Source organism: Alosa pseudoharengus, unplaced genomic scaffold (assembly GCF_046254945.1).
Source record: "Alosa pseudoharengus isolate Yale_2024_CS ecotype anadromous, Long Island Sound unplaced genomic scaffold, YU_APseudo_1.1 YU_APseudo_1.1_scf_10, whole genome shotgun sequence".
NCBI classification, from domain to species: Eukaryota; Metazoa; Chordata; class Actinopteri; order Clupeiformes; family Clupeidae; genus Alosa; species Alosa pseudoharengus.
In genome coordinates this window covers 16,335,167-16,362,664 of record NW_027468565.1, presented here as the reverse complement: position 1 = coordinate 16,362,664, position 27,498 = coordinate 16,335,167, and the positions used below count along the sequence as shown (strand labels likewise).

Here is a 27,498-nt window from a genome sequence, read left to right as displayed (position 1 = left end):
ATCACGGCAGAACGAGGCTCTGGAATAGATATCAGACATTACAAATGGATGACAGAGAGGCAGGAAGTGAGGAATGGAACTCTGTTTCCCTGGGTGACGGGGATTGACAGCGTTCCTGAGGGAACGCACAGGAGCAGCGTATCAGGGTTTAGAAAAAATAAATAAAAAAAAGAAAAACAACGTTTGAGATTCACAATCCCGCAGAGAGAGAGAGAGAGAGAGAGAGAGAGAGAGAGAGAGAGAGAGAGAGAGAGAGAGAGAGAGAGAGAGAGAGAGAGAGAGAGAGAGAGAGAGAGAGAGAGAGAGAGAGAGAGAGAGAGAGAGAGAGAGAGAGAGAGAGAGAGAGAGAGAGAGAGAGAGAGAGAGAGAGAGAGAGAGAGAGAGAGAGAAAAAAACCAGGAAAGTGTCTTTCAGCTGTCATGAAGGATGGGTTCCCACGGCCCATTTATCTGCTCCACACACGCACATACACTCGTACACACACCCACACACCCCCACACACACACACACACACACACACACACACACACACACACACACACACAGAGCCCTGTCTCTCGCTTCATGCCACTGCAAACCCGTCAGCGGGCCAGTGAGCCACGTGCGCATAGCAGTCATATGGAAATGTCCTATTGCGCCGGGCCTGCCCCTGCCCAGGATTTAGCTGCGCTATGACAAGGTCCCCGTCACACCCGGCCCAAATGGATGAGTGGTGTTTAGGGAGACAGAGGCAATTCATCTCTGCCAGGCCATCTCTCTCTCTCTTTCACTCTCTCTCTCTCTCTCTCTCTCTCTCTCTCTCCCTCTCGCTATCTCTCTGTTTCATTCTCCTTTCTCCTCTTTTGTTGGTTGCCTGTGCGCTGAATGTAAACCTGAACAGCGGGACATGTGAGCGGACTCTACTTTGTGTACTTGTTGGATCTTCGGTCCAGTGTGGTGTTTAGGTGTGTTGTGTTGGGCAGAGAGTGTTTGGAGGACCCCTCACACTCTCAAGTCACTCATCTTGGGATTGTCACACACACTCTGATCCTTTCTTGGCTAATTTGTTCTCTTCTACAAGTGAGTCTGTTCACAGTGTGCGACTGCATGTGTTTCCCCTCCCTCCTCTCCCTTCTCCAAACACACACACACACACACACACACACACACACACACACACACATACACACACACACACACACACACCTCAGTGTTGATTGTGTGGATCTGCATGAGTGAATGAGCACGAAGGCCGTTTCTTTTCTTTGTTTGTCCTGGTGGCGTGCGTCTGACAGCCTTAACACACCTGACAAACTCCCTCACTGGAGGCTGACTCATTGCGTGCGTGCCGGCGCCGGCGGAACAATGCCGGGATGCCAGCGCGACAGCGCCGCGTCGTTCTTCACGCAATCAATCTACTGTGACAATTATGTGTTGGCGTGGTGGCACTCGCTCACGGGAGCGTGCGTCTGCTCCTGCCATCAAGTCTCGTGTGAATCATCCATAAAGCAGCGATGAAGCCATCCGGACCTGACGCCTGTCCAAACCACAGGGTCCAACGCAGCTCTTTCACGCATCTCGGGCTTAGTGCTAAGCTGTCTCGCAGTATGTGTGTGTGTGCGTATGTGTGTGTGCGTGCATATATGTGTATATACGCATGTCTGTATCATCTTAGCAAACTCACACACACACATCCATATCCACATATTTCCACACACATATAGCATCTGCTGTGCTCCCCACTGTGCCTAACGCTGCCTGTTCCATATCCAGTCCTCTTAGTACAGTCCTCACTCTCAGATGTGTTTTTTTTCAGTAGTATGTGTAGCATGTGAACATACACGGTGTGTATGATGTGTGGTGTGAGAGGCTAACCATTTGGGTTGATTGGCTGTGTAATGTGGACATCAGTGGGCAGTGCGTGGCAATGACCAACCCCAGACAGCAGTCTGTGACACTGAGAGATTGCTCCAGTCTGGCTGGTGCTCCACACAGGGGCACAGGGACTAAGCAGGCTGTGGAGGTTCTGGTGGTGGTCAGCACCCACTACAGTTGAGCTCCAGACCAGCTGCTGATTGAACTCTAGCTGAGTTTCTATTGCATGAAGAAGGACATGGCTGCTACCATCAGACTCAGGAAGTGTGCCAAATCTAGCTGCTCTATTGACAGTAGACCCTTTTTGTCGTCCTCTCTTCCCTCCTATTGATGAACAACTGTCTGCTGGTGTACCCATTAGATTAGGAAATCTTTGAATAATTGGTCATTAAAAACAATACATTTTATTGAGTAATTCCAAGTCAATACAGTGAATTTACTGTGTTTACTGTCTCGGTAGATATTCATTCCACTGGGGAGTCAACCCTCTTTTTCAATCAATCCTTTTCCCTCTCCTCCCCCGACTGAACACTGCCTATAGTGTGAAGGGAAATCGTAATCGTAACGTTAGTGTTGCGTTTTGAACAAACATTGCGACGCCGTGGGATCTATTTATTTGGGATGGGGATCATCTCAGTGCAGTCATGTCAGCAGCTGAGCAGCAGAAGGGAGGATGAGGTGATGAACTGATGAGACCATGCATCATCTTCTTCTTCACTTCACTTTGTCAGATTCGTCCCTTGTTTACCCCCCCATCAGCTCAGGACCCACCATACCCACATGTTTGTGTGTGTGTGTGTGTGTGTTTTCATTCATTATTGGAGCTCAGCACCCCCCCCCCCCATCTCTAATTAAGGACGGGGGTCCCTGCGTGTGGACGGTGCTGGTGTCTGTTGGAGCGGAGCTGTGAGGGGCCGCCTGGCCCCCCATATTAAACTCATAACTCGCTGGCCTCAGGACAGGTTGATCAGCGCCCGCCGGTCAGAGACCTACGGTGGCGTAATTAGCCGGGGCTCTTCTGCCGACCGGTGTGCTGCACCGCCGCATCAGCTGTGCGCCCGCATCCCTCACACGGCTCCCTGTTTTTAATAAAGTTGCCCATTTTATTTGCCCGTTCATCAACAAAACTCCCTAATAAGTGATGCTACGCCGCGCAAGCTTGGCCAACACTCACAGCTGCCGTAAAAAAGACCACAGAACACCACCAGTGCACCACAGGCCTTTCAGGCCAATTAGCTTTGCACATTAGGTGCACATTGTGCATGACACACACACACACACACACATGATTGCCACAGTTCTTCACTTTTACCACGCGTAGCTGTGTTTTATGTTCATAATAGACGAGGATTTCTTTGTCACAGAGCGATAAAATGAGCGATTGATGAATGAATATGTAGCGGGTCTTGCTGAGCGGGGGGGATTATGAGTTATCGTCCGGCTGGTTTCCTGCCCTCCGGAGGCCTGCCATTGACCTGTGACCGCTGTGCTGTGTGACTGGGCCTCTCCCCGTGATTTATTTGCCTTTCTGAATATTGATTGCGTTACGCGGTGATCAAAGGTAAACCTAAAAGCTGATGCTTGAGTGGCCCATTACCGTGGGTTTGGCCTTTTTTCATACATAATTTAGCTGGTTGGGCTTTTCTGTGCCATTATGGACATCAGTGGGGCGAACCCCAGGCTTCAGGTATGCCTCTGGGCACTGGGAGAGTGCACCTTTGGTGAGGACCAGGGGCATCCAACCAATGCACGGAGGCAGAGAGGGAAGCGTAGAGCTGATCTGCGGTTTGCCAGATGGCCTTTAAGGAAGGACTGCTTCCCTGGAGAAAGCTCTGTTTTTTGACTATGGGCTTACCGTAAGCTGGCAGGACCGTTTACTGTCAGCACAGGATACATTATACAATGCACTCAACTTTTGTGCCAATCATACACTTTAGGCAGGGATCACACTGTCCAGCAGCAAGCGGCAGGTTTCCTATGGTTCTCTATGCTTCCGCAGCGGAACGGTGGCAGCGCTAGCGTAACCCTAGCGATGAACAAGGTCAGAACGTGGTTCAACTTTCAAAGTGCAACGCGAGAGTATTCAATTGTCAGTATAGGAAAACCATTTGTTACTTAGGGTGCGTTCGTAGATTCAGTCTGACAGTCTGAAAAAAAAATTACACTGTAAACACAAACTATACTGTAAGATACATTTTGTACTTCAATTAGTAAACATTTATTCATTCATGTACATTTAAATGTATTTTTTTCCTGTAACGTAATGTATCCTACTGTTTTTGTGTGATCGATTGGCATGGTGTGGCTTTCCTACATGTGTATGTTCTGTGTGTCTTGTGTCCAGCGTAAGGCTCGGGTGGAGGCCATGCTGCTTGACCTGGCCTCTCTGAGGAGCGTGAGAGAGTTCTCGGAGGAGTTCAAGGCCAAGAAGCTGTGAGTAGGACACACCACCACCACCACCACCACCACTACACCGCACTCTATCAGAGAGCCATGTCTGCCACTACATCTCTGTCAGTGACTGAAACAACAGTGTATCATTCTGTAAATGTCTGTGGAATAGGACAGGCTTTCCCCACAGAGTTGATCCATTTTTCTCCAACACATTGACGGGGAAGAGTTATTCATTGGTAGAAAATAGCTAGTGAAGTGAAGAGCCACTTAAGGCAGCTGAAGGGTCACTCTGTACAGGCTCTGCAGAAAGCCCTTTTCCTGTGTGATCTATAGAGATCCCTGCAGGCCTCCTCGGAGTCTCACAGTGTATTAGCGCTGAGTTACCTTGAGAAAAACCCTTTGCTGGCCGCTGTGCTGCTTTCTGATTAGGATTGTTCTAACTGACCTGATGGAGGAATGGGATCTTATGTCCCCCAAAAGGCTGAGAGCTATCAGAGCAGAGTGGACTTGGCTGGACACTAGGGGCTCTGCTGCTGTACAGATATCCCATATATTTGTAGTGGCCAATTTCGATGGAGGAGAGCCCAGTCCAGCAGAGGCAGCATCTGATGTTTCCCTTGAGCCACTGGCCAGGCTTTTACTCTATGCTCTGTCTCTGTCCTGCACTTAGCCAGTGGTCACGGGCCAGAGCCAAACTCTGACCTCCACCCCTCTCCACCAAACCCCCCCCCCCCCCCCCCGCACTCTTTCCCTGTCTCCATTACTGAGCTATCAAATCAGAGATGGGGCCAAGGGCCAACCTCTCCCATTATAGCCCCCCCCCCTCTCTCTTTCACTGTTTCTCTCTCTCTCTCACTGTCTCTGCTGCTCACTCACTTTCGCTTGCCCCCCTTGTCTTTCTCTCCCCCACCCTCCTCTCTTTCTCTCTCTCTCTCTCTCTCTCTTTCTCTTCTGGTCAATAAATAAGTATCCCAACCCCTACAACATAATTCCATCAATCTCATCTCTTCAGAGTAATAAGTCCTTCACAGTCTCCTAGTTAAATCAATTACGGACATGCTTTCATGAAGTTACATTCCTCAGTGGAAGGCTCCGAGGCCGGCTGCGGCAGCCGCCACTCACCAGTCCCACGTCACGCTGCCTGGAGCCCGTCAATGAGGGAAGGGCCCTGTGATTTATTTCCCCCCATCATAAAGCTCTCTGACAGGGCCTCGTAATGTCGCCGCTCAGGCTGGCGTCTTGGCTGCCGGTGAGTGCGATCTGTACCGCCGTCTGTCCGACTGCTCGCTCGTTGTGTTTGTTTATTTCTCTTTTGTAAACAGTTGTTTATTATTATTCGGTTGTCGGGGGCGGTGGTGGTGGGGGGGGGGGGGGGTGTGTTTTCCCTTGTGAGAGGAGTGCTGTTTCCAGTGTCGGGTGTGTAGTGTTGGGCTGTTGCCGTGCAGGCGAGTCGTGATTGTCATTTCACGCGGAGCGCTCCCCCGTGTGCTGCTGCTGCGGCTGCCGTGTTGTTCCGTCCGTCTCTGAGGGGGAGGACATTGATGAGCGCAGCAGAGCTGGTGGTCGGGGGAGGGCGGACGAGACCGTGAGTGAAAGACACATCATATGTAGGACGCCGTCATGGTATATACTGTCCAAACAACAAACAACGCGTCAGAGGAAAAGGCTGGTCCGAACACTGGCAGGACGCAGGAGCTCTGCTTAGGGACCCTGTGTTCAGAAGAGGGGCTTTGGTTCTATGACTCGGTCATTGGTTAAGTGCACTGAATAGCATGTGCTCCTTTGCATCCTAAAAGAATGCATGTGAGGATTTACCTGTATTCACCCCCTCTGTCTTGCCCGATGCTGGATGTGACTTTGTCCTTGACCTACAGGAAGTGCGCTCTGCGTTGCCCCACTGGGTTCTACTCCGCTGGGTCCTGCTGCTCTGTGCCGTGCTGGACGGTGCCATGCTGTAGTGTTCTGGGCTGGACGGTGCTGTAGCGCACTGAGCTTGGCTCTGTGGGCCTCTGGCCCCTGGCCGCCCCTAGGCAGGACACTTCAGCGCCCTGAGCCAGAGCCAGAGGCCTGGTCGCTTGCCAGCCTCCTCCCTCCTGACCACCCCTCCACTGCTGCCCTGCGGCATGCTGCTCCACTGCTGCTCCTGCGGCTGGATTAAGCATCCCAACACAGCTCCTTCCTCTCCTCTCCTCCTCTCTCTCTCCTCCCCTCCTTCTCTCCTCTCCTCTCCTCCCTTCTGTCTCCTCTCCTCCTCTCTCCTCTGTCGCTTCTGGAGATTGGAGCAGAGAGAGAGAGAGAGAGAGAGAGAGAGAGAGAGAGAGAGAGAGAGACATCAGTATCAAAACTGAAAAGGTTCAGGGCCAGATGTACGTACATTTGCGAACGTAGCGTTATCAGCGTTATGGATAAACCGCAGACTGCTGTCAGATCCAAATTTCCGTCGTATTTATCAAACTAGTGTAAACTGCGCCTTTCTCTGCCTTTCTCCGCCCATAAACACAATTTATGAACGTCCACAACTGAATGGCAGAGCCTATACAAGCGCAGTTGAATGAAGTTAACTGATGACAACATTAAAAAGTTTACTGTAGCGATCATGAAATTATACCATACATGATAAGATGTCAACAAGCAGGGAGATAATGAAGATCAGTAGTTTTACTCAAAGTACTTGTGCACGTAGGCTATGGAAAATTGGTCAAATCTAGCAAGTAGGAAAGTTTAAGTGAATGACGTGAAAGTGAAAGTAAGACATTCAAAAGGCCAATAAAAGTTAAGGTTGCTTTTGATAGTACAAATACTTACAAAACTGGTGCTCTAAATAGCGATTTTGTTGTCTTTGAAATGTTCTTTGTTATTGACAAATTGAACTGCAATTTGGATTAACACCTGCTTATACAAGGCGGAAGTATTTAGGCGCAGAATAGACGTGCGCTTTCAGGAGCAGTCTTTGTACATACATAATTAAGTGCTTTTTACGCTAAACTCCCACTTTTCCCTGTATCTTCCCATGAATGCATATGCATGACACGAAAAACGCAATTAGCCATGTTCAGCTCCCGCGACAGGCAGTTTGCGCTTTTACATCTTTGCGGCCTGTTTGTACATACCTCGCAATGATTTTACACGCACGTTGTGAAACAAATACGCCTGAAGTGGGCGCAAACGCGTTAGTACATCTGGCCCTCAGTGTCCATAGAGGGTGCTGGAGGCCTATGGGCTTCTGTTTCTGTACAGGTGTAAATAATCTGTGCCTGACTGACAGACAGAGGGTTGTTGTTACATACAGTACAAACACACACACACACACACACACACACACCTAGAGCATAAGGAGTGGTGAAGAGAGAGGCAAAGGGCTGTTGTGTCTGCCCAGTCACTGCCCCTGGCCGTAATGGAAGGCGATAGCCCCGAACAGCGGGCAGAGATTGACCCATTAGCTCCAGGCCATTTGGGAGCCAGATCATTTGTGCCGCGCACTGACCCAGAGTGAGCAGGCCGATTGGCTTAAGCGGGGGCCCTGGACTCACCCCCCGACTGCCCCCCTTCCAGTGGCCCTCACCTCCAGGTCAAGGTCCCCCAAACCTCCCCACCCTGGTCTCCTCCACCCCCCACCCAGTGGAGCCTTCTCCCTCTCCCTCCATAAACTCCCTAACTCCCTCCAATTTCCTGGCCATTCAATTTGAGGTGCTGGGAATTGATTGTGTGGCGTTTTAAAAGGCCCTGAATGTGATTTGAGTGTGAAGCGGCTTCATGCTGTTAGCCGTAACCGTGTTAGCAGCAGACACTTTCTCTTAATGGTGGCCCAGTGCCAGACTGGGGCACCGTGGAGTGGATGGGCTTCAGGTGGGTCTGTGTGTGTGTGTGTCTGTGTGTGTCTGTGTGTGACTGTGTGTGTCTGTGTGTGTGTGTGTGTGTGTGAGAGAATTTATTTAGGGAGCGAATGACGGTGCCTGTCTGCTTTTTGTGTGAGTAAATTCATTCATTCATTTGTTTATGGTAATGAGTGTTACTTTGTGTCTGCCCAAGGCAGTATTGGGTCGTCATTCACAAATGTGCTATCAGATTGTGTTCTGATTGGGCTACTGAGACACTTCAACATGAACTGCAGCTCAACACACCGCAAAGCTCCCAAGACAGTTTAGGACACGATAACCCACACTCTTCTGTACTATACAATTATTGTGTTGTCAAACAAAGGGCGATGGATCACATATTATTCCACCATAAACCACTAGCTCTCTAGTCTTTTACACCATAGGCGTGTAACTCACTCCAGTTTACATTCTAACACGGCCTTAAAGTCTCTTAGTACTCAGATTGGTTCAATTACTCAAGTAGTGCACACACACTACACCTGACAGTCCATAAAGGATAGCAAAGCACAGTTTGCACATCTAACTACATTAACAATAGCAGTTGTGAACACACACACACACACACACACACACACACACACACACACACACACACACACACACACACACACACACACACACTTACACACACACACACACACACACTTACACACACCACAGAGCTCTCCTGTCCCAAAGGCCTTGCCGTTCTCCTGTGTTAAATCTCACTTCCCTCACGTGCCTGTTTCTCTCATGTGTGTTTGCCCTGAGGAACTCAAACTCACCCTATACTACTCCTGTGTGTGTGTGTGTGTGTGTGTGTGTGTGTGTGTGTGTGTGTGTGTGTGTGTGTGTGTGTGTGTGTGTGTGTGTGTGTGTGTGTGTGTGTGTGCCCCTTCTCTCTTGCCAAGGTTGTATTTCTTCATTAGTGATAGCGCGGGCCGTGGAGTCTCGGGGGACGCCAGAGTAGATTAATTCTGATCAGAATGTGAAGCTGCTCAGGTGTGAATGGCAGCCGGCAGCTGCTGGGGCTGCCTCACACCCCTGCCCTACACACACACACACACACACACACACACACACACACACACACACACACACACACACACACACACACACACACACACGCACAGAAAGAGAGAGAGAGAGCCCCGCACAACAAATACACACAAATACTCACAAAGGCCCAACACACTAACTGCACTGAGCATGCACTTCCACCAACCCAACACACTAACTGCACTGAGCATGCACTTCCACCAACCCAACACACTAACTGCACTGAGCATGCACTTCCACCAACCCAACACACTAACTGCACTGAGCATGCACTTCCACCAACCCAACACACTAACGTGCACTGAGCATGCACTTCCACCAACCCAACACACTAACTGCACTGAGCATGCACTTCCACCAACCCAACACACTAACTGCACTGAGCATGCACTTCCACCAACCCAACACACTAACTGCACTGAGCATGCACTTCCACCAACCCAACACACTAACGTGCACTGAGCATGCACTTCCACCAACCCAACACACTAACGTGCACTGAGCATGCACTTCCACCAACCCAACACACTAACTGCACTGAGCATGCACTTCCACCAACCCAACACACTAACTGCACTGAGCATGCACTTCCACCAACCCAACACACTAACTGCACTGAGCACTTCCTCTCCTCCCCTCTTCAACTTCCCTCTGTCATCTTCTCCTTCTACCACGTCCACCAAACGTCTGCACTCTCATCCTCTGGTAGTCAGATTTATTGTAGTAGAATTTACAATACAGACGCACGCACGCACATACACACACACACACACACACACACACACACACACACACACACACACACACACACACAGGAAGATAGAGGATGGACCACACAACCATACACCATAGACACACAGGGCCCTATCATGACAGTCAAAAGCGCATCGTCACTCGTCAAAAGTTTATTCAAATTTAGTAGGATGTGTCCAGTCCACATTGGGAGGGTTTTCGTTATCAAACGCATGGCACAACAAAGTGTTCTTAGGTTTTTTAATCAGTCATGGCTGTGTTTGGGGCGTATAACATAATTTAAACCAATGAGAATGACATCTGTCATTCCCTTTAACGGCGCAAAGCGCGATGTCAAATAAATGCATCGGTATTTTGACATTCAACGGCGCATTTGAAGGAGGCTGCTTGCGAGACCGTATGGAATAGTCATTCCACTAAACCATGCTTTACTAAAACCTAGCATAGCCTTCACGCATTTGCACTCCTCTATTATTTGAACTCATTGGCAAAGTGAAACTAACTTCACCATGGTGTCAGTCAACGACAAGACAGTTATATGCAGTTACTTTCACTATTGACTGACAATGGGTTACCATCAAAAACATAGGCTGTAAAAAGCAACACTTACCCTAATATTGCTCAAATGACTGAATAAAAAACATTTATCCTGCAGAGGAGTTGCTTATATCTCGTGACAGTGCGTCTTCAGCTTCAGCTTCAGCTTCATCCATACTTGTCTCTCGCCTCTCCCCTAATCACTTTTAACCGTCATTACCAATTTGCAAATGATGGTGAATAACTACTCATCATGAGATGTACAGTATTTTGTAATATCTTTATTCTAATTATGTTTCCCATTGTAATCGTGCAATTTGTAATGTTTTGCATGGACGTGCGCTGGTGTGCGTTCATGAATGATAGAAGGATGGTGCGTGCACCTGCCAATATGACTGTTGACAATGCGCTCTTAAAATATCATATAAACAACTCGCCATTGACCAGGTGTACAATAGCGATTTTTAGAAAATGCGCAAGGCCACTCCCTAGGTTGTTAATTGGCACACCCCTGGGCGCATTATTTAAAAAATAAACGTGCAAAATACCGAATTAAACTTGGCGCCGGGTGGAAAACGAGTTTTACGCAATGCGCCAGGGTCCAAAATACAGCCTTCAAGCTTAAACACAGCCATAGCCAAAAACCTGCTCGAGGTTTGAGCGTTTAATGTCAGGACGTCTTATCCTTAACTTCTCTCTTCTCTCATGTTGTACATGGCTACAGTGTATTCAGAATCAGCTTATTTCCAGCACGAAGACTGAGAAGAGTCTACACTTTTCTTTTCATTTCAAATGCATGTTGTCGTGTGTGTGTGTGTGTGTGTGTGTGTGTGTGTGTGTGTGTGTGTGTGTGTGTGTGTGTGTGTGTGTGTGTGTGTATGTGTGTGTGTAACTACATTTGGTACGAGCGCCTCCATAACGGCCTGCCTTCCAGTGGCGTATAAACCGAGCCTCTTAATGAGCCGGGATGTGAACACTGGGAAGGCGAAGGCAAAAAAAAGCCAATCACTCTTTTATGTGCTGAGATTATTACCAGGTCAGAGGTGGCGCCCGCGGGGTTCTTTAAAGTAAATGTGGAGCGTTAGCCGTCCCCGCGCGGCCGTTAGCGCCCCCATGCCGCCCACGCATAAATTGCACATCTGTGCTGTGGCGGCGGCAGATCCTGGACCGCCGTCCCCCACCCCCCCAATCACCCCCCCCCCCCCAAGACGCGTTAGTGGGCTAACGGTGGTTTTTACATTACCTGCGGCCCCCCTAGTAAAGCTCTTGGTTAAGGTCTGAGCTTATGAGCTGGGAGTATCTGGAGACCCAGAGAGAAGGTGAGAGGAGCGGGGCAGGCCTGTTAAAGGCCGGCCCAGCACATCAGGAGAATGATGGCTCTTTTATGGGCCACCCTGCCAGGCTGGGGTGTCTTCCTGCTGTTCAACACACACTCAGGTGCAGAACGCGGTCCACACGTTGCACACTAGTGTGGCATGTGTAAAGAGGTGTTGGACTCCAGGCCACGCAGATGGGTGACTGCTGTCTGTTGACGTGTTGACGTGTTGTTCAAGGTGGTTTTTCATCAGAGGGATGTTTGAGAATTTGAGGCTGTTGGCAGTTGGTGTGTGTGTGTGTGTGTGTGTGTGTGTGTTGTGGAGCGTTGTTGAGGAAGCTGACAGGAGTCTCTTCCCACTCTCTCCCTCGGGCCTGGAGCTCAAGCGCAGGCTCGTGTTCTCTCTCTCTCTCTCTCTCTCCCCGTTACACGTCTCACTCTGCCACAGAGGAGACTCATCGCGTTTCACGTCACTCACTCACACACACACACACACACACACACACACACACACACACACACACACACACACACACACACACACAGAGCGAGGCACGCTTCATTAGAGGCCAGCTGAGGTCCTAATTGTGCTTGCATGAGTGGGTGCTGGTGGGGGCCGGGGCCTGGGCTGGTGTCAGGCAGCCAGAACTCACAGATACGTCTCCCGCTCCGCACGCCTCCAGAGAGGCATGTTCCTCCACAGGCGCCGCCACGGGATAGTCCCTCTGCCCGCAGGACTTCACCACTGAGTGGATGAGTGACTGAGATAGTGAGTGTGTGTGTGTGTGTGTGTGTGTGTGAGTGTGTGTGTGTGTGTGTGTGTGTGTGTGTGTGTGTGTGTGTGAGTGAGTGTGTGTGGGTGGGAGGGTTATTGCGAGAATTCTAGAGAGAATGGGAGAGATGGGAGAGACTGTGTGTGTACGTGCGCGTGCGCGCGTGTGTGTATGTATGTGTGTGTGTGTGTGTGTGTGTGTGTGTGTGTGCGCGTGTGCAGGACTTACTGGGAGAACTAGATGTAGCAGGAGTCAATTCAGTTAGTCAAGGTCACTCTGAATATCCTTCCCTCATTTCCGAGTAGAAGCCAACATTTTTTTTCTCTGTGCACTGTTGCTGTTGTGGGCCAGAATGGGGCCTGTCCTTCATGGCCTATTAGAGCCAAAGTGTTGCATTCCAAATGACCAATTCCTTCTTATTCCCTCACTTTGCGTCAATCTTGTGCTCTGGCGTTGAGCTGCTGGAGTTGATTGGGCTGGAGTTTGGCACCTGGCTGGAGTGCGCTCCGAGCTCTGCTGGATCACAAAGTCCTTGGAAACCAACCTCAAAGTGTGTGTTGGAACCACTGCCGCCCGCATCAGCAATATTGCCTTGAATGGACACAACCAAAAAAAGCATTAAACGCATAACAACACCATTCCTTCTACACCATCATAATTTAAATGGCACTGGTGATTTTAAAGGCATTGGGTTGCTTTTTTCAGAGTCAGGCTGATAATATTCCTCAATAACATTTGTGCTCTATTTTGACCCAAGTTTTTTGCAAATCTAAAAGACTTTTTTTTGTGTGAAGTTCAATGCAAAGTGTTGGGTCAGGTGCTCGATGGGCCATTTTGTGCAGTCCATGTGCTGAGTGGCTCCTTGTTGAGAGGAAGGTGCAGCTCAGTGAGCTTTCCAGGGTGGGGGGGTCGTGAAGGTGATCGTGGCACCCCTCCACTTTTTCTATGCCACAGGATGGCTCATTATAGCGCGGGGCATAACAATTCCTAGATTAATTTTCCAGCATCCAATTTTTAATTAATCGTGCAGGCAGTCTTAAACACAGAGTACACAAATTGCCCGTGGCCCTTCATAATTAATTCTAATGGAAGAAATTAAAAATTGGTGGGGTGGATTCAGATTGTTCTGCGGCGTTGCTGCGCTTTCGAGCCCACTGGAGCGACTCTGTCAAAGGCAAGGATGTTGCCGTGGCGATATGGACGCTGCGGCTCCAGCCCCGGCGCGTGCGAGCGAGCGAGCGAGCAGGGAGGATCATGGGACGCGCTGCGCTGAGGTGTGAGGGGAGGTCCGGCAAGCCCGCGGGCGTCTCTGAACAAGCTCAGTGACTCCAACAAGGAGATCGCTAATCTCATCAGGCTGCAATCTTACCATGTTTCACTTTATATGCAAGAAAGGTTCTTGTCATTTTAAAATTTCATACAATTTTTAGGCGCTGAAATCAATGATACTAATCAAGCATAAGCGTTGGTTCAGGTAGACTGCACTGGTCCTGACTGAAATACAGTTTTCATATGCAGGACAAAATAATTCTAACTAATTGTGTGGTTGCCTTTTCAGAATTACATCCATAGTGCTAATGGTGTTAAATACCGTTTACTTTTTTTTTTTACGGTTCTAAATTAGAACCCTTTCATTGTCACACCTCCCACAATGGATTCATAGTCCATTTTTAAACCAACGTGAATTATGCATTGGAGCCACGGAGTTGATCTTTCTGTCCCATTTGGTGTGAGGAGTTTGGAGCAGCATGAGAGCGGTGGTGTTGTCAGTGGTGTGGGGTGGAGTAATCACGTGAGGCACTAGCACTGCTGGTGATCCAGTGCCCTATGTGGAGGACTGGACTGTGAAGTACGCTGTGTGTGTGTCTCCCGTATTCAGAGCGCCGTGTGTGTCTTTGTGTGTTACACTTTGTGGAAGCCCTGTGCGTTGTGCTCGCTGTTTTAAAGAGCGATGGGAGTTTGGATGCGAGCCCAGTCCAGGTGCCAACTGATAACTACTCAGACTGTCGCTGGAGCTCTGCCAATCTCTCTTTCCAGTAGTTTCCTTTCTACTGCCTCTCTCTCTCTCTCTCTCTCTCTCTGTCTCTCTCTCTTTATCTCTTTTCTTCTACTGCCTCTCTCTCTCTCTCTCTGTCTCTCTTTATCTCTTTTCTTCTTCCGCCTCTCTTTCTATATGTCAAACGAACCATCTCCATCCTTTTGTCTGTCTCCTTCCTTGGGTGGGGGAGATTAGTCAGGAGGACCTAAGATTAGTCACACTGTTTTGTGTTGTAGTGCACATACATGGATGTCAGTGTGGGTACATGTTTGTCCTCTCTTCTCTTGCAGACCTCTGCATATCGTGGTGTGTAACGCGGCCGTGTTCGGGCAGCCCTGGCGCCTGACGGAGGACGGCTTGGAGACCACCTTCCAGGTGTGCCACCTGGGACACTTCTACCTGCTGCAGCTGCTGCAGGACACACTCAAGCACTCCGCCCCCGCTAGAGTGGTGGTGGTGTCGTCTGAGTCGCACAGGTCAGAACACACACACACACACACACACACATACACACACACACACACACACACACACACACACACACACACACACACACACACAATCCCTTACACACCATCAAATACACATACAGTATTCACATTAAAGGTACTCTATGCAAGATTTTTACCTTACAGGTAATATAGCCTCTATGAAGCCAATTTGTTGGTAAAGAAACTTGTAATAGGGGAATTCGTTACCTAGCATAGCCATACAGAACAGCCGTAGCGAGTCGCTAATGAGAGAACCAGCCATGCAACTTCAAGAATTGTCGACCTGAAGACATCTCACGAGAACCGTTAAACATTACCTTGTCAGTAGATATAGCTCTTTTGGAGATTGTCTGTTGTTAGCCCTTCACCTCCACAGCAAAATAATTTTCATAGTGCACAGGGGGAACAAGTCACGAGAAGTAGGCTATTTACAACAGCAGATTTGGAATATAAATATATTGCGACTCTAGGGGGAGCTCTAGAGTGGTCAGAAATACCTGAAACTGCATAATGTACCTTTAATATACATTCATACAAACATGATATTTAGACAACACATATATCCACACATACAGTACATACACAGGCAACTCATATAGGTACGCACATTTACTTTCTGATCACCATCCCATGTTCGCGGAACGCAGACATATATACAGACATATATACACACATGGGCATACGCACGTGCAGTAATAAAGACACAGCTGTAGGAGCCGTTGGAGAACTGATATGCTAGAGGCTTCCCCCACATCCCACCTGCTGTCTCCATCCTGAGCCCACACACTATGGCTCACTGAGCTCTGCTGAGCTCTGACTGCACTGGTGCGTGTGCTGAGGCCATTCCATAAGATGCCGTCCCATGACAGTCCATAAATAAGGGTGGTCCTGAGCTGCTTCCTGTGCGGGTCAGCGTGGCCAGGCAGTGGCCAGAGACGCCCGGCTGCAAAGCTGAGGCACCGGTGAGTGAATGAGGACCTCTTTATACATGATGTGTGTCATGTCAGGGCCCTCCGATTGCACAAAAACCTACACACACACACACACACACACACACACACGCACACACACACACACATCACATGCAAAAAATTCATACACACAAAACTCACACTCTCTCTCTCTCTCTCTCTCTCTCTCTCTCTCTTTATCTTGCTCTCAAACGATCATTCATTCTGTATGCACCCACAAAACACACACACACTGTCAGCCAAGCACCCACTCTCACCCAGAGCACTTTCCCAGATGTCATCCATTTGCAGTAAAGCATGCGGGCAGCGTGATGGATGGGCCGACTCAGGCGGGTTATGATGCGTTCACTGGTTGGGCTCAATGAGCTTCTCGGTGACCCCTCCGCCTGCCCGGCCTGTCAGGGCCGCTGCCTGCCCGCTCCCCCGTTCCGCCGTCGGGCCTTCCAGGGCACACTCGCCTGGGCCTCTCCAACGGCCTGTCTCTGCCAAGCGGACCCGTCTGCGTGTCCGACGCTCTGCTTCAGGCTGGAGACACGCAGAAAGATTGATGGATGAAGTGGCAGCAGACTGACTGACGGCCAGAAATCGCTACAGCGTTGCAGAGTGGACATGGCCTAGCCCTGGACGGGAACTGTTCCGTGCTGGAGAACTCGGTTTAGGAACTCGTCAGATTATGATCTCCTGATGGTTGGAGTCGCTATTTATTGATCTTGAAGGCTGCTCCTCCGTAACCCTCCATGGGGACCGGAGGGGGCCAGTGAGCAGGCTGGCGATGGGGCTGAGGCTGGGGCAGGGGATGGGGATGGGGATGGGGATGGGGATGGGGCTGGGGATGGGGATGGGGATGGGGCTGGGGCAGGGGATGGGGATGGGGCTGGGGCTGGGGCTGGGGCTGGGGCAGGGGATGGGGATGGGGCTGGGGCTGGGGCTGGGGCTGGGGCAGGGGCAGGGGCAGGGGATGGGGCTGGGTGGGGGTCTGCTGGAGAAGCTGCCCAACTGTGAGAAGGATGGAGCAGCGTGTCAAAGGGAGAGCCTGGACTGGTGATGCCAGAAGCTTAATCTCACTGGGAAAAAAAAAAATATTGCACTGTTAAATAAAGATTTACGTACACAGTTCCCAGGACAGTGTCTCTCTCTCTCTCTCTCACACACACACACACACACACACACACACACACACACACACACACACACACAAATACATACAGACTCCCCTGCCCCCGCTCTCTCACATACACATCCATGCACACTATCTTGTATTGCCCTTCTGTCTGTCCTGTTGGCCAGACCTCTGTCACCTCCCCCATGATGGAGGGATTATTCTGGACGGAGGTGAAGGAAATAGAAAAAAAGAAAACCTATCTGGACAACACTGGACCCGACCTCAGTAGAGTTTTCTGTTTATACGTATTAGTGCTATTTGTGTGGGGGGGGGCAGCTCAATTCTCTGTCTGTTTTGTGTGTTGCGGTCTAACGGCTCATCCTCTTTACTGGTCTGCCGTCTCCCTCCCTGCGCTTAATTTGTGTGGCGAGAGCTCAGAGGCTGACCTCTGACCCCACTGAAGATTATATTTCCTCTGGCCTTTGGCAGGACGTAAAACCTCCACCCTGAGGGACAGGTGTGAGTGAATGAGAGGGAAGGATGGACAGAGAGTGTGTGTGAGAGAGAGAGAGAGAGAGGGAGTAAGAGAGAGAGAATAAGAAAGAGACAGTGAAGAGAGTGAAATAAATAAATAAGTAAGCCGGCGGATTCCAAATGAAAACTTTATCTCTGGGCCAGCACCGGGGCTCAGGCTGTAATTGGCACTACAGATAGGGAGTGCCTTCACTTACTCCAGCAGGCTCAGTTCAAACAAGAGAAATATGATAATAAAAAAGAAATAAATAAAAAAAGGGAGATACTGTCGCCGTGGCCGTGGAAAGAGGAAACAGTGAAGAGATAAGATGCTGTAAATCTGGTAATTAAATAGCGGGACCTCCTCACCTTCCCCTCTCAGATAGATGTCATATTTGCTCAGAGGATCTGTGGGGGTCGTTAGAGAGCGTCCGCCACAAGCAGCTGTCATCCTGACAAGGTCAGAGGTAGCACCTGGAGCAGCAGCACACAGGAACACCTGCCCAGGAGGAGCAGGATGGAGGCAGACGCCTGTGATGGGGCCGTCCTTACTGCCTGTGGAGGCTTTTTAAAGGGAACGTTAGCAACGCTAACACTGTAGCTTTCACACGCCACATTGTGAACTGCCACCAGCAGGTAATGCCAAGGTGCTAGTTTGTAACACGCCATCGAATACCCGTCTCACTGAAGTAGTGTTAGTTGAATGTTGAACAGAGTAAAGATGTAAAGATTTCAGATGTTTTCTGCTGCCATCATGGAAAGTGAATACAATGGCCACACACAGACAGCAATGTGAACCAGAGATGAGGTGCTGCACTCAGCATGCCATTCAGTGTGCTAAACCGCTCCAGCAGTTAAAGAGCATCATGTGGCAGATTTGCCGTTTGTGTGCACCCAGGGTTGGTACAAAGACTAATGGTAAAAAATAGTTTAGAGCCCCTCAGCCCCTCACCGAAACCCTCACACAAACCCTGTCTTTATGTCACCTGTGTGTGTGTGTGTGTGTGTGTGTGTGTGTGTGTGTGTGTGTGTGTGTGTGTGTGTGTGTGTGTGTGTGTGTGTGTGTGTGTGTGTGTGTGTGTGTGTGTGTGTGTGTTCAGGTTCACGGACTTGCTGGACTCGTGCGGGAAGGTGGACCTGTCCCTGTTGTCTCCGCCGCAGAAGGAGTACTGGTCCATGCTGGCGTACAACCGGGCCAAGCTGTGCAACATGCTCTTCTCGGCCGAGCTGAACCGCCGCCTCTCGCCGCACGGCGTTACCTGCAACGCCTGTCACCCCGGCAACATGATGTACACCAGCATCCACCGCGGCTGGTGGCTCATGACCCTGCTGTTCACCCTTGCGCGGCCCTTCACCAAGTCCATGGTAGGAACCCGATTATACTTACACACACACACACACACACACACACACACACACACACACACACACACACACACTTCTCTCGGTATTCATACATCACGCTGAACAGGCATCTTGGTGCTACAAGCTCCGGAGGAGAGCAGATGAATCTGTCTGATTAATTGCCACGTTCGCCGGCATTCACCGTTCGACAGCTAGTGAGCGAGCGAGCCTGCTGCTCCGGTAAGTCCACGCTCGGCCGAGAGAGAGGGGCTCCTGCGAGAGGCCTCCCCCCGTCTCCAGTGTCTGCTGCTGGGCATCACAGCAGTGATCTCACCCTGTACTCATGGGTCACCTTTGTCGTGGGTAGGTGGGTGTTCGAATGGTTAATTGGTGCATTTTTTACTACTTAACGAGGTTATTATTAGGCAGATGTGGAGTCAGCTCGCTGTATTTCTTCATCCTGGCGCTTGAGATTCAGGAGCAGACGTTTGGTCTCTGTGTTGTGCGTGTGAGAGAGCAGCAGAGGGATGCAGCTCTGAGACATCGCTGTGTTTTCATAGCAGACTCTGTTCAGAAATCTGCTGCCGTTCATTTTCTCCAGCTCCGTCTCCCTTGGTCTGTGTGTTTATCTTGAGGCTGCGGAGATGGACCGTCCTGCTTGTGGGAATATTCCCTTTCAGCACTGGGCCTCTGGCTCTGACCTCTTCTAGAAAGCAAGAGCTCATGCAGGCTGGGCATTTATGTTGATCAGTTCCACTGCTCCTGGAAATCTTGATGTGTGTTTAGGAGGAAACGCATTGAGAGCCTCTTTGACTGCCCTAGCAGGGCCTGACCACTGGTATGGTTTATTGAGTGTACCTATTTATTGAGTCTGATAGTATTGTAGGCATGAATCAGCCAGCTGGTCCTATCTAAAGGAAATGTGCCTACAGATACAGTACAGTATACACAGTAAAATATTATGTAGGATTTCTTTTTCATGTTCGTGTGTCGTTTTTTTTCTGTGTCAGGACTACGCTGTGAGCCACATATTTTATTTGACGGATGCTTTGTTTTATATCTTACATTTCTGGATTAGCCGTTTTTATCCATTGCCATCCATACTGTGTTTGCACCCAAGGCGGGCTTTGATCAATGGCAATATTTCACTAGAGCCCGTTTTCTGGTTAATGGCGTCTGTCTGGGCCGTGAGGGGGAGACTGGGCCGCCTGGCGAAGGCTGTTCGTGAGCTTCAGATTTGTGCGTATCGCTCTGCGGGAACTCGAATATCTCTTGAGCTCTGCCCAGACTCTCATCTCCCCAGATTAGTTGAAAGTATTATTCCTCTTTCATCTCATCTCTATACTCCCTCCCTCCCTCCCTTTCTCTCTCTCTCTCTCTCTCTCTCTCTGTCTATTTGTCAGAGTTTTTAATCATGGCTCCTCTGACTTCTTCACATTTGCACCAAAGATCTGACTTGAGAAACGACAAGAGGCTTCAAGATGTCAGACATGTGCCTAATAATTCATCTGGATAAGTGTTTTATATTGAATACGAGGACAAATTTGTTGCGTACATCTGATATACTTTAGTGAGATCCGCAGTGTCCTTGCACCCAAAATGAGCTGTTTTCTCTCATAAGGTGGTGTAGGTCTGGCACCTCAGGTAAATGAATGAGGCTGGAGGCTCTAAATGTTGGTAAATAGAAGAGGACAAAGGTGGGTGGGGTAATTAATTTCAAGTCGTGCTGACGCTGCTGTTCATTTCTCAGCCTGATTAAGGCTACAGATCCCTAAAGCTGAGCTTTTGCTCTTATTTAAATCTACGCCCAGATAAGACCATCAGACAAACACCTCATCTTTGCTCTTCTCTCACTTTCTCTCCTTCCCCCTCTCTATCTCTCTCTCTTTCTCCCTCTCTCTATCTTTCCGTCTCTGTCTCCCTTTCTCTCTGTCTCACGCCTGCTGCTGGGCCTAATATAAAGCACAGATATTCTTCTTATTGGTTGGGCGAGTGTGGAGATGCTATCGTTTTAATTGCTGGCTGAACACGGGTGGGATCCTGTGAGAGTATGCAAGGTTGCAAACATAAGCATAATGTTGACAGGAAGAGACCCAAAACAATATTAAAGCCTGGCTTGAGTGGGTGTGTGGAGATCCCTGTGCCTGGCATACAGGGCTGGAGATGATTTATGGTCTAGCTGTGTGGAGGAACACACACACACACACACACACACACACACACACACACACACCTGTATGGCAGCCACTGGCCAGCTCACAAAGGTTTGATTAGGTGCCGAGGTAAAAGAAAAAGGATGCTTCCAGAAAAGAGTGGCCTGAACCGTATGGAACCTAATGAGAAGAGAGAGCTGTATTCTAGGGGAAGTAGATCATGTTTTTTTTCTGTTTTGTGAAATGATTTTTTTCACCCTTGTTTCTTACTGATTTTAATTGCATTTCCAAGACATGCAGGGTCATTTGGGAAACATTTTTAAATTGCATTGCACAAATTACAACACAGTCCCTCCTCAAATCCAAAACAATAGCAGCTTTTACTTCTTTATCAAAGGGATATATTCTGGTGCAGCTCTCAAAAATTCATTTTTTTTTTGCTGACTTGCCGAAAAGGACATCTGTAAAGAGCCGTGACTTTAATAATCTGGCTATCTCTCCCTGATGTGACTGCTGCCTATCCTGCCATCTATATATCTGATAAGCGGCTGCTCCCGCCCGTCCCCGCCTCTGCTCCCTGATAAGAGGCGCCATTTAAGAGGAGTCCTGCCTGTCCCTTTGTGTCCTTTATCTGCCGGGGAGGAGGCTGCTTGGCCTCCAGTTCTGTGAGATGTAATGCTCCTCGGAACAAGTGTATCTGCTCGGCTTTGATGTGGGTTTGGGGCTGTTGTTCTCCACTTCTTGGGATGGGGTTGTGGAAGCAGCATAATGGATGCTGCTTCAGTCCTGTAGATTGTCTTTGTGCGAAGCTGGGATGGGTTAGGGAGCAGTGGGGCAAACGTAGGCTACAGGAGATACACTTGGCCGTCGTAATATGTCCCATTATGAATTGCTGGTGGTTTTGTGCTTTTGCTGTTATGGTTGATGAATTTTCAGATTGTGAGGTTCTGTACTTAAACAGTTTTAGGCTGTAAAGTATTTTTGGATATGGATATGATTGATTTGTTTTAGTACAGTTTCTTTGTGGTATTATGTAATGCTGTTTTTGTTTTGAATTATGCTCTAGCATACCATAGTAGCACACATTTAAACATCCTTTTTTTGGTTTGATTCTTTCCACTCCAAGCGAGGGAATCTGTGAATGAGCTGAGTGAGGGCTGGAGGGGTGGGTGGGGGTGGGGGTGGCTCTGACTGATGGGGAGGGAGGGGCTGCTCTAGAGCGGGCCTCTGTCCTGAGGGCGCGCGGGGCCTGTTTGTCAATGCATCCAGACAGCTGTGGCGGCGTGTTTGGGTGACATTTCTCAAACGCGGCGGCGCTGCACGGCTGGGCTCTCACAGTCGCTGGAGGAGGAGGGGCTGCTGGGCAGGGCCCTGGGAGAGGTTCCACGGTCCAGTCAGAAGCTCCCATCCCGTCCCATAATCCCTGCCCACCCTGCCCAGCCCTGCCTCCACTCACCGACCCACCCACCCCCTCGAGGACCCCCCGTCAGTAGGAGGCTGTCCCAGTGGCTGCCCGCGCGTTTTCAGCATTTTAGTGCAATTATTTTCCCCAGGATTCCGCCTCAGGCTCCCAGCTACCTTTTTACATATGCACGGCCTGAACTTTTGACCACGGCCCAATAGTCGTATATTAGACGACAGTTTCCTCTAAGAGGGGGACTTTTAACAAGTTCCTCTGTGCATTGGCACTTGTCTGGCCTGCCGCGCCTGTGAGCTGATTTAACCAGCCTGCTGAGAGGCCTCTCCCTGGGCTGCCTGATGGGAGCTTAAATAGCCCTCTCTTTTCTCTCTCTCTATCTATCTTTATTTTTATGTGCTCTGGTTCTGCTTTCTCTCCATCTAGCTCATTGTCTTCTCTCTCTCTCTCTCTCTCTCTCTCTCCCTCCCTCCGTCTCACTTGTCTGTGTCCCCTCCTACCTCTCCCCCCCCCCCCTGGCTGGGCTGTGCTGGGCTGTGCTGGTTGCCTGTGTGGGGACAGCAGGGTCGGTCGGCCGGCCGGCTGGCTGCTGGTGATGGATCTCCCCAGCCGCCTGGCTAACGAGGGCTCCGCTTCTATTAGCACATGGCCGGGACGCCGCGCGGACTGCTCTGCTTTTAATGAACTGTCGAGAGCCGAGAGGATGAGGACGATCGAGAGGGAGGGAGAAAGAGAGAGAGAGAGAGAGAGAGAGAGAGAGAGAGAGAGAGAGAAGATAGGAAAGATAGAGAGAGACTGGGAGAGAGGGAGGGAGAGAGGGAGGGCGAGCGGCTCCAACCCCGCCACTTGCCGTTGTCACTGCGCGCTGAACCCTGTCGCCGAGGCGAGCGTCATCTTCCCCCCACGGTAAGCGGTTGTAAGGTCAGGTGTTGTTATCTGGGAGAACACGGCCCCATCAGTGCAGCCGGGCAGCAGTGTCTGACAGCAGCGCACTGAGGCGGAGAGGGGAGAGAGAGAGAGAGAGTTTGGGAGGGGGAGGGAGAAGGAGAGAGAAGGAGAGGGGGAGAGAGAGAGAGAGAGAGGGAGAGGGAGAGGGGGAGAGAGAGAGAGAGAGAGAGAGGGTGGGAGTGGGATTAAGGGAGTGAGCAGGTCCGAGCCCCAGGTCTCCCGCCGCCATGACGGGAGCAGGTGAGCTGCCAGTGGCCCCTCAGCAGGGCCTAATGGGTGATTAGAGCCCGGGAGGGTGTGGGGACATCTTAATACAGGCTGACGGCCCATTAAAACCAAGAGCTGCCTGCTCCCTCTCCCTGCCTCTCTCTCTTTCTCTCACTCTCTTTCTCTCGCTCTCTTTCTCTCACACTCTCTAGCTCTCACTCTCTCATGAAGAAGAATTACTTGCCAACTTCTTGCAGGCTGTAGTCCATGCATGTATATATGTATGGGAGTGTTTTGCAGTGTTTTGTGTTGTGCATGGTGTGTGTGTGTATGTATGTATGTATGTATGTGTGTGTGTGTATGCATGCCGTGTGTGATTGTGTGGGTGGCGTCGCAGGCTGTCCATGTCAGCTTTTCTGAATGGAGGCTCCTTCTCCCCATTAGGCCGTGTGCAGGCGTGAGTGCTTTGAAGCTCCTAATCTGGAGGGGCAGCAGCGTGATGTGATGCCGCCTCCGCAGCCTCTTCCAGGCCCATCTCTTTGTGTGCCCGGCGCTGCCTATTACACATACACAGTGGGAGCAGCACAGGAGACCCAAGAGCCAGCAATCCCATTTGCTTGTATTGACATGTGTGTCCCAGTGCAATCCTATTACAGGGATTATTGTCTACGGAGATACCATTTCATTAAAATAAAGCGCGCGCGCGCGCACACACCACACACACACACACACACACACACACACACACACACAGACACACACACACACACAGACACACACACACACACACACACACACACAGACACACACACACACACACACAGACACACACACACACAGTAAGAGATGTGACAGACGGACAGGCAGGCAGGAACCTTTAGAGTGTGTGGCGAGGCGCGTGGGGGGAAACTCTGTAAATGGTTTATTGTGGATCCGTTGATGTGGTCGCGAGCGTGTCCGAATCGATAAAGAGCCAATCGGGAGCTGGCAGGCAGCTTTCAGCCCAGAGCGGCCGCTGTCATGTCGCCACCGCCGCCCCTCAGACTCACTGACTGACTCACACACACACACATACACACACACACACACACACACATCCATCCGTGAAAGCACCCCTGCGTTATCTTCATCAGGGTAGGGGTGCCCTCTCCACGTGGACACTGGCCACTCCATCTGCACGGAGGGGAGTTCACTGAGAGGACACACTGTGTGTGTGTGTGTGTGTGTGTGTGTGTGTGTGTGTGTGTGTGTGTGTGTGTGTGTGTGTGTGTGTGTGTGTGTGAGATACACCATTATGCCCTCTCTGTACTGGGGACCTGCCTTAGTTGTTTTAATAGTCATGATCTCCTCACAGGGTTGTGCAACGTCTCTCTTTGTGACATAAATGGTATTGCATAACCCCTGTGGCAGTTTGTGCAGAATCAGTGTGTTTACTTGTGATATCATCGGATAGCTTTATTAGCAAATTATCATTAATTATTCATTTGGAGGTGATCGATAAGTCCGCCGCACCATTAGATGAAATTAATTGGGGTTGAAGTCATTTCATTTTAAAGAGGGATTAAGTCTTAGACACACACACACACACACACACACTAAAATCTGCACATTCAGTGTGCTGTGTCCATCAGATGTCTTGTGCATTTCTTCTTATGCTTCATATTCTGTCTTGTATAGTCTTGGGATTTAGTGCAGTAGTGGTGTTTCTGGTATTGTTGGACGACACCTACACAGTCCATATTATTTAGACAAAGACTGTGCAGCCATTGTTAGTCAGCGCCTCCCCTACCTCTGGATCAGCCCCCTCCCCCCTCTCTCTCACACACACACACACACACACACACACACACACACACACACAGACAGACAGACAGACAGACAGACAGACAGACAGACAGACAGACAGACAGACAGACAGACAGACACACACAAACACTCACACACAGACGAACACACACACACACACACCAACCCCAACCCCAGCCTACTGCAGCTCTCTCATCTCATCTCCCCACGCCGTCGTCTCCTCAGCACTATACTCACCATGCCTCCACCCAGCTGACTGGAACACCCGCCCCATCCCCCAGTCAGGAGCCTCCACCACCAACTACATCACCCCACCAGCCACACTGAAACTGACTGCTTGCACACCCCACCCGCAACCACTCTTCTTCTGCAACCTAGTACTATTACCATCACACACACACACACACACACACACACACACACACACACACACACACACACACACACGCACACACACGCACAGTGTCCAGCAGCCCATCCTGCATTCTCACATCCAAACACGGCTGGCATTCCCCCCCCCCCCCCTCCTTGGTGTGTGTTTGCCCTCCACCCCCTCACTCACACCAACACCCCACACTGATGGACTATTTTTCAAATTGATTTCAAAAATGTGTATAAGCAGCCGATCCCCCACCTCAGATTACCTATTGATTTTTAATATGAAAAGCTCATTATAGAAGCAGTAACTGCAACACAAAAAGCTAGCGAACCTTTGCATAAATCCTTTAATTGAATTTCCAGAGCCCGTGGTTCTACATTTTTTAATTAAATCCATTTCTTTTTTTTCTTTTTTTTCCTGTAAGTGTTGGTGTTTAATTTGCATGCTGTGAAGTGGGTCCTGTCCTAGATAAAGTGCCATTGATCCTTATTAAAGCTCACCTCTGGGCTTCCTCACAAGGAGCCCGCAAAATTAAACGTGCTCATGCTGCATACACTTATTGCCCGCATGATCGGATTAAAGGGGGGGAGAGAGAGAGAGAGAGAAATAAAGAGAGAGAGAGAGAGAGATGGAGTGAGAGGGAGAAAGAGGGAGATAGGAGGGGGAGAGGGAGGGAGGGAGAGGTAGCAGGAAAGAGGAAAGAGAGAGAATTATTATTGATTTTCTGCAGATATTATTGCAATATTTTTTCCCCTTCTCTCAAACCAATAGAGGGTTTTTTTTTGTAACAGAGGTTTGTTTGGAATCAGTTTTTGGAACAGTTTCATCACGGCTGTTGGAGCGCATAAATCACACCTCATAAATGACTTTATAATCTGCTCTTTATGTTTTTAGCAATTGGCAATTAAGTGTATTGGAAATCAAAGTGTGTGTGTGTGTGTGGGCGTGCGCACATGCCTGTGTGTGTGTGTGTGTGTGTGTGTGCGCTTCTGTGAGTGTATGTGTTATTGTGTGTGTGTATGGGTACGTTCACTTTCTTAGATACAGGTATGGATTTGTATACACGTGTGGTTTCTTGGGCATGTGTTGTGTTTGTGTCTGTGTTTGTGAGTGTGCACACAGAGATGGATATGAGAGGTGTGTTCATTTCACTTCTGGCTTTGCACCGACTCGCCCCGGTGAGGGCTTAACAAGAGGTCGTGACCTCTTATGAACCTGCCGGCTTTGTTCACGATGTTTATTAAATATCACTTGAGCGGCTCTGCAGCCGAGCGTGGGAGAGTAAATAGGCAATCAGATATTATCTGGCAAAATGACGCCAATAAAATTAGCTGGCATCGATCCCCTGATTGCCAGGCATTGATCAGGCGTGCGCTCGCTCCGAACTGCACAGCCAGCTGGAGACGGGTGTCATACACTCACCAGGCCGTGTCTATCGAGTGGCGTGCCGGTGAGTATTGTACTGGCAGCAGTATTAGACAGAGAGCCACTCACCCACACATAATGATGGCATTGAACTGGAAGCCGAATGCTGTAATCCTTCCAACTCGCTCGTTCCCCCATCAATGCCAGACACGGCTTCCTTTC

At 49.7% G+C, this 27,498-nt stretch overlaps 1 protein-coding gene across 1 annotated transcript in view; it reads left to right on the top strand.

The window, feature by feature from the left end:
* The window catches only part of wwox (WW domain containing oxidoreductase), a 201,632-nt gene that overhangs the window by 43,219 nt on the left and 130,915 nt on the right, over positions 1 to 27,498 (top strand). The window contains exons 6-8 of the mRNA XM_076265565.1: positions 4,199 to 4,287; positions 14,871 to 15,056; positions 18,758 to 19,022. Coding sequence (XP_076121680.1) covers positions 4,199 to 4,287; positions 14,871 to 15,056; positions 18,758 to 19,022 — 540 coding nt within the window. The remainder of the gene's footprint in view (positions 1 to 4,198; positions 4,288 to 14,870; positions 15,057 to 18,757; positions 19,023 to 27,498) is intronic.